Here is an 8336-nt window from a genome sequence, read left to right on the forward strand (position 1 = left end):
TATATCTTTAATGTTTTTTCAAATAAAGTAAATAAACGCTCGCTCTCTCTCTCTCTCTCTCTCTCTCTCTCTCTCTCTCTCTCTCTCTCTCTCTCTCTCTCTCTCTCTCTCTCTCTCTCTCTCTCTCTCTCTCTCTCTCTCTCTCTTTCTCTCTCTCCCCGGGCTGCAGTGTTCTCTCTGTCCGGTTGGCGGTGCTGTGCGGCCGGTCCCGCTGGATCGCGTCTCTGTGAGTGTGTGTGAGTGTGTGTGTGTGTGAGAGAGAGTGACTCCCGGGGGCTGGAGCTCAGGATGGCGGCGGTCGATGCTGCTGCTGCTGCTGCTGAGGCCGAGTCCTCGGACAGTGAACCGGAGCAGGAGCACGGATCCCCGCAGAAACTCATTCGGAAGGTCTCCACGTCCGGTCAGATCCGGAGCAAGGTAATAAAACACGTGTATGAGTTTTTTTGCGTTGTTTTGCAAAGAGAAAAAGCGCTTGAGACCGAGCGGCCCGTCCGAGATCCGCGATATTTCCTGCGCGTCCAAACCCTCCGGTACCGACGACACGGACACCGGTCTCTGAGTCGAGCGCGTGCGGATATAACGGTACCCGGTGAGCTGCGGACTGGGAGCGCGCGAGTCCCGGCGTTCGAAACTCGAATGTTTGCTTTGCAACATTTGTAACCGTTTGTTCGGAATCTTCGAGTTTGAAAATGAAACAGTGTAACGTTTTCAGTTCAATGGATGGACGCGGAGCGGTTACTTTGAAACACGGATTACCTTTTTCTCCCACTACAGTTCTATTACAGTGTTTAACTACAGTAAAACTGTGGTAAAATATAGATAACTAATACAAAGAAAAAAATCATAAATAGAGGAAACAATTCTAAAAGCTCCTTACGGTAATTTATTGATTTATTATGATTTAACAGCAGCAAAATGTCTGCAAATATAGAGTTGTTTTGGTGGAAACTGCGGCTACCATGAGCCGTCATGTCTGTCTGTCCGTCTGTCCGTTCAACAAGCTCGAGTCTTACAAAAAATCACACTGTATGTCCAAAATTCATAGTTACAACATGTATTATTACTACTACAGTAAAATGTGGTACGTTGGTATCAACCACCACTATATATATATTGAGATTGGGAAAGCACAGAGATGGAGTTTAAGATTTAGTGTTATTTTTGCATTTTAGTAAAAATAACTGCAGAAAGTGTGTGGTGTTTTGTAACCGACGTGGAAACCGAGAGCTTTAAGATATGAGCTGTAAACCAAAGGTTGTATAATTAGTTATCATCATTCACACATAGAAAAAAGTGCCATTCAGAATCATATTAATAGTGTTGACATTCAAGTTTGTTCCAGCTAAATGATAGAAAAAGTGATAAAGAATAAACCCCGTACTTGTTCTTGCATAATATCATCATTCACGCATAGAAAAAAAAAGTCATTCAGAATCATATTAATAGTGTTGACATTCAAGTTTGTTCCAGCTAAATGATAGATAAAGTGATTAAGAATAAGTCCCGTACTTCCTTCACTTCCTGAGAGACTGATTGTGACAGAATTCTCTGATTTATGTAATAGTGCATTAATGGAGCATGTTGGAGCAGGTTTTATTAATGCATAACCAGTTTGCCCTATTTGAAAGACTCGACAATATCAATTTTATATAAGTCCTCAAAATCATGTTCGGTTATACTTTATTGGGTAACACTTTATTTTACAGTGTCATTGTTACATATGTTACATGTAGTTACTATAGTAATAACTATTAATTATGCATAAATACATGCAAGTAACCCTCAACCAAATCCTAATCTTAACCCTAAGTACATGTAGTTACTTAATATTACTCAGTACTTAAATGTAGCCTATAATTAAAGTGTAACATAGACACCTTAAAATAAAGTGTACAGTAACACTTTATTTGGTAACACTTTATTTTACAGTGTCCTTGTTACATATGTTACATGTGCTTACCGTAGTAATAACAGTAAATTATGCATAATTACATGCAACTAACCCTCAACCAAACCCTAATCCTACCCTAACCCTATAGTAAGTACATGTAGTTAATTAATATTATTCAGTACTTAAATATATAATTACACTGTAACAATGACACCTGAAAATAAAGTGTAACCCTTTATTTTTAGGTGACATAGTTACATTGTACTTACTCAAATAAGTACTGAGTAATACTACTGTACTTACTAAAGAGTTACGGTTAGGGTTTGGTTTAGGGTTAGTTGCATGTAATTATGCATAATTAATAGTTATATTACTATAGTAACTAAATGTAGGAACGTGTAACAACTACGTCACCTTAAAACAAAGTGTTACTTCATGTTGTTGCTTGTTATGAATATCAGCTGTGAGTTACATCTAAGTTTATGGTTATGGTTTGCGATATCATTAGCTGAGTGTGAAAGCCATTGCTTAACTGCGGGATGTTCAGTAATAGTGTGTGTGTGTGTGTGTGTGTGTGTGTGTGTGGTGACTAAGAACACACACTAAATATGAGAGGTGATGCTCTGTCGTTTTGGACGGGCCGGAGATGATTTGTGTTTGCATCGTTTATATGCTCTTATGCTATCTTCAGTTTTATTGTTTTGATATCTTGCACCTAGAAAACGAAGAAAAATTATTTACTAATGTTGAAGGGCAATTAACAGCCGAGTGTATATAAAGTGCTGTAACACTTTATTTTACAGTGTCCTTGTTACATGTGTTACATGTACTTACCATAGTAATAACAGTAAATTACATGCAACTAACCCTCAACCAAACCCTAATCCTAGTACATGTAGTTTATTAATATTACTCAGTACTTCAATATATAATTACACTGTAACAATGACACCTTGACATAAAGTGTAACTGAAAGTGCTTCAATTAAAGCCATAAATCTGCAGAAATGTTCCTCGTTCTGGAAAGAAAAGCTCAAATGTAGCAAGCTGCTTTTTACAGTAAAAGTGTATGAATTAGACACAGACATGAGGGTAAATACTGACAGAGACGCTCTGAGACTCTCGTCAACAGCATTTCAACATCTCAGTTTGCAAAAATATCATTCAATATGCAGAGAAAGTCAAAGGTCTTCAGGACAACCTGTCAAAATAAAAGTTTGGCTCAACTTGAAGAAATTATGACAGAAATATATTACTATGATACAGTAGAATGTACTTCTCAAGGTAATAATATTAATAATGAAATTAGTTAAACTTTCTTTTCAAAGATTAGTCATGCAATTTTTCATCCACATTTAAATTTTAACAGTAAAGTTGTGTTTGCCAAAAATAAAATAAAATGTTTAATTTTCATTTGATTACTTTTAAAATATTTTTTATAAATGTTTTATGCCTTCATTTGATTACCACTGTTTTTGCTAATAATTTTGTATTAAATCATAAATCCAGAAGAAAAAAAAAAGTTTTTTGACTATTTAATTTGAACTAAACCATTAAAATGGACTCCATACAAAAATAAAACAGAATTTGAGACGAAATAAAACACATTTCATAGGGCCTTAAAAATGTATATTTTTTAACAACAAATTGTTAAATTGTATAGGTTTCATGATATCAATTAATTAAACATAATTTTTGATTACTAAAATTTAATTTACAAAATTTTAAGGTCGTATTTTGTAAGAAAAACTTTTACAATTTCAATCAAAAGTACATTCAGTTCATCTTTTATAGAATTATATGTATAACATTTTGTTTTATAAAATATTTTTATGTTGTATTATATTAAATTTTTTAAAACATTTTCTCTAATGTATAATAATCTGTATTTGTCATGAAATAGCCTGTGAAGCGGATTCGCATTAAACTCTACTACTACTAAAATTTAATTGAACCATTCAAACAAAGTCCAGACCAATTAAAATGGGAAAAGTAAATGGAATCCAGAACAATTAAAAAACAGAAATGGAAAAAACGAAATTTGGGAAAAAATAAAAAGCCCTTTCTATAGAGAATGCACTAGTTAACGTAACACTGTTAGTTAGGCATTAGTTAGTAACACTGAGGCGTGGGTGATGGCCACATCATGCCGGGCCTGTAAACCACGAGTGAATTCTGGGAAGCGTTTGTGTGTGTGTGTTTGTGTTTGTGGTGGGGGGGGGGGTCACGGTTCAGATCGGTCACGGTCTCTTTGAGTCAGATCAGACAGAGGTGAGATGAAAGAGCTCTCGCTACAGTAACCGCAGGCATCTGTCCGCTCAAAGGTCACGCTTGACCCGCCAGACCCCTGTCTCGGAGCTACAGACACCTTTTACTCACAAGCATCTGATATATGTATATATAGAGAGAGAGAGAGAGAGAGAGTTTTCTCTGTGCATGTGCAGTAACGATCAGATCAGATCAGATCACACAGTGATCACACAAACGACAGCTTTGTAGCTTATCTACCACTAAAAGTGCATTTTAGTTCCTTAAAATAGCAATATATACCCTTACGGTACTACTGTGAACCTTTAGGGGTAAATAAGATGTCCATGACAACCCTAAAGGTACAATTATTGCTCTTTTTTTTCCTGTTCTTGCAAAAGAGCGCAACAGAAGTAAAAACTCCATTCATTTTCTCCATCGGAAAGCTGATTTTTAATGATCATTTAAAAACTTTTCAAGTCAGCTTTACTGTGAGCTACGAGGTTGTTAATCAATTTTTTTGATTCGGTTGAAGGCGTCAGCCTACATTATTTCAGCTTAGTTTTAAAATAATCGTGTTTAACAACAGAATTCCTAGTGAAAAACTACATTACCCATAATGCTGTACAGAAAATTCCACCAATCAGAGTTGAAGCAAGCAAAACTCGCTAAAAGATCTCGTTAGCTCCGCCCACTCCCGTGAAGCACAGCAAATGAAAAATAGTTTTATATTTCTTCACTATTTTTAATTTGATTATGCTGTTCGCAATGCATCATATTGCGAACAATGTTCTTTTCCTTTATTAAAAGGGTCTTTTTGTCCGATTTTCAAAATCTTTTCTGTTTCCAATCAAAGTTTGTGATGTTGTGATTCGCCTCGTATCTGATTGGCTTGATTCATGGCTTATAACTCTTCAATAATTGAAGTGAAATCCCAATGGGAGAAACGAATGGAAAAAATACTTCGGAACCAGCGCCGCTGAAAAAGTGTTTCTGTATATTCATTTCCATTGATTCATTCGGCAGAAGCTTTGGGTTACGATCACAAGCCTGACGTGTTTGTTACTCTGCTCAACTCAATACATGATGCTTACTAACCACATATTGACTTATATTATCCTATAGCTGTATTGAATTATTGCTGCCATATGACACACTCATCTCTGACTGATAACAGAACACTTCCTGATTGAAACGTTGAAACGTTGTGAAAAGTGCAATGCAAATAAACCTGAGTTTGGATAAAAGCATCTGCTAAATTAAAGCAGTTCATAAATGAATGATGTTCTCACAGTATATTCTGTAATATTTCTGTGCGTTCATGCAGCGTCACTGTATATTCCTGCAGTGCATTTCTATTGTATTAATACTAGTCCTGCAATATTGCTGATATTCCTGCATATTTCTTCTACATTACCGCTGTTATGTGCCTGTTATATAAATGCATATTCCTGTAGAATTGCTGCTTATTATGTGTATTCCTGTATTGTTGGATGGCTTACATTCCTCTCATCCGGTCCAAATAGCTTGTCTCTCTGCATATTTCGACATTGCACATTTGATGTTGAATAAAAAAGCCACAATTTGTCATACACATTTAAGTCTTAACAGTAAACTTGTGTTTGCCAAAAATAAAATAAAATGCTTCATTTTCATTTGATTACTTTTAAAATATTTTTTGTAATGTTTTATGCCTTCATTCGATTACCACTGTTTTTGATCATATTTTTGTATTAAATCATAAATCAAGATTTTTTTTTTTTGAGTTCCTGCTATTTTTTTTTTGCGTTTTTTTACTATTTAAATTGAACTAAACCATTAAAATGGACTCCATGCAAAAATTAAAACAGATTTTGAGACAAAATAAAACACATTTCATAGGGCCTTAAAAATGTATAACAATAAATTGTTAAATTGTATAGGTTTCATGATTTCAATTAATTAAACATGAATTTTGATTGCTAAAATTTAATTTACAAACTTTTAAGGACATATTTTGTAAGAAAAACGTTTACAATTTCAATCAAAAGCACATTCAATTAATCTTTTATAGAATTATATATATATAACATTTTGTTTTATAAAATATTTTTGTTGTATTATATATATATATATTTTTTTTTTTACATTTTCTATAATGTATAATAATCTGTATTTGCCATGAAATAGCCTGTGAAGCGGATGCGCATTAAACTCTACTACTACTAAAATTTAATTGAACCATTCAAACAAAGTCCAGACCAATTAAAATGGGAAAAGTAAATGGAATCCAGAACAATTAAAAAGCTTGAAAGTTGTACAATAATACACTCAACAATGCTTGTATCTGTGAAGTGCTGAAGCCCCTTGAGACCTTTAAATGAGTTATTTCAGTGTGATGGAGTTTGCAAACCCGCATGCCGACTGATTAGTCCATGCAAACATGTTCTTCACACACAGTAAATAGTGGTTTGTTGCGGTGCATTTATAAGACAAGTGCATTTTTGCAGTGACAGAAATCAAAGTAGCATCTGCGAGTTATTTCAGCAAGACCCGCTCACACACACACACACACACACACACACACACACACACACACACACACACACACACACACACACACACACACACACACACACACACACACACTCACACTCACTGCTGCTACATTAGTTTCTGTTTATTAACATCAGAAAATGAAGGTTCTTTATTGGAATCGATGGTTCCGTGAAGAACCTTTAACATCCATAGAATCTTTTCATTCCACAAAAGGTTCTAAAGGTTCTTCACTAATGGTTCTTTAAGAACTGTTCACTGAAAGGTTCTCTTTATGACATCGCTTTTGGAACCTTTACTTTTTTAGAGTGTATTTTAGCACCATTTCTATATGCTGTTATAGTTTTGTTAATATTTTTAATTAGATTTTATTTGTATATTTTCTGTTTTCATTTTAATATCAGTTAAAGTTTTTGTCATTTTTTTGTGTATTTTTATTAGCTTTTTTAAATGTCTATTTAAAAAAAAAAAATTGTAGTTAAACTGAAACTAAATGAAAATGAGAAATAAAATAATTATAAATGATTTGAAATGTTATGTTTTATGTTATTTCGAGTAATGGAAATGATTTCGGTTGGCCTGTATTTTACAGTACATTTCCTCCCAGTGTACTTGCGTAAGAAAGTACTGGTAATATCAGGTAACCACATGTGTTAAGATTAGGTTCAGGGTTATTACCCAGTTATTGCATTTACGGTAATGAGTCTATAGCATGTGCATGGAGTGTAAAATGAAGTGCTACCATGTTTTTAATGTTATTAGTTGTATTTAACGAGACTCAGCCCTGATTGAAGCATGCACTGGACTCAATGAAAGGCCTCATCCGCTCATGTCAGTGACGCGTGTCAGATGTGAAGTGAGCGCGCGGTTAGGAAATGACTCTATTATCTGAACAGAGGTTTGCCGTGAGCTATTTTGGTAGCGCTTCTCAAAGACTGAGCGCTGCACAAACAGGTCAAGCTTCCTGTGGGGGGTGTGTGTGTGTGTGTGTGTGTGTGTGAGAGCTGAAATGACAGACAGGTGCCTTCACTGACAGAGAAGAGGGCATTTACTGTCAACGGAAACCAGCTCGAGTGTGTGTGTGTGTGTGTGTGTATATGTGTGTGTGTGTGAGCCTCGCATCAGTCAGACGCGTCTCGCTCTGTCCTGTCCCTCATGGATTGCTCTAGGTTCCAGGTTAGTGTTACACACACTCTCCATCTGTGTGTGTGTGTGTGAGCTGTTTTATGATTTCTCGCCTGTATCCTGATGGTCAGTGTGTGATTTGGCGGATTTCTAGAGTTGCATGTGTGTATTTGTGGCTCGGATGATGTTCTTTGCAGCAGATTGTATGTAGAATCTGCATGTGATCTTGTGTGGTTGTTGTATCTGTAAAGCTCAGAAAGCTCAGACGCATGTTTGATCTACGCATTCGTCAGCGCTTAATGTTTCAAATTGTGTAGTGTAGTGTGTTGTGTGTCCGTGTTATTTGTAGTACGTCTGTGGGATTTTCTCACTCCATAACAAACTATATGAAGTGAATCCAGACGTAACCGTTTTGAAAATAGAAATTATTATATGAAATGGTCACTCCCACAAATGGATATAAAGTATCTATAAACTATAAAGTGCCCTGCTTTAAATTATATTAAGATTTTTTTTTTTATAGAATTTTAACTAAATTT

At 35.2% G+C, this 8336-nt stretch overlaps 1 protein-coding gene across 1 annotated transcript in view; it reads left to right on the forward strand.

The window, feature by feature from the left end:
* The first annotated feature begins 226 nt into the window (after positions 1–226).
* The window catches only part of dgkd (diacylglycerol kinase delta), a 40007-nt gene continuing 31897 nt past the window's right edge, over positions 227–8336 (forward strand). Inside the window, 1 exon segment of the mRNA XM_082179926.1 lies at positions 227–417. Within this exon segment, the coding sequence (XP_082036052.1) occupies positions 289–417 (129 nt within the window). The 5' untranslated portion in view covers positions 227–288.

The sequence above is a fragment of the Leuciscus leuciscus genome (assembly GCF_965113295.1).
Source record: "Leuciscus leuciscus genome assembly, chromosome: 9".
Lineage (NCBI taxonomy): Eukaryota > Metazoa > Chordata > Actinopteri > Cypriniformes > Leuciscidae > Leuciscus > Leuciscus leuciscus.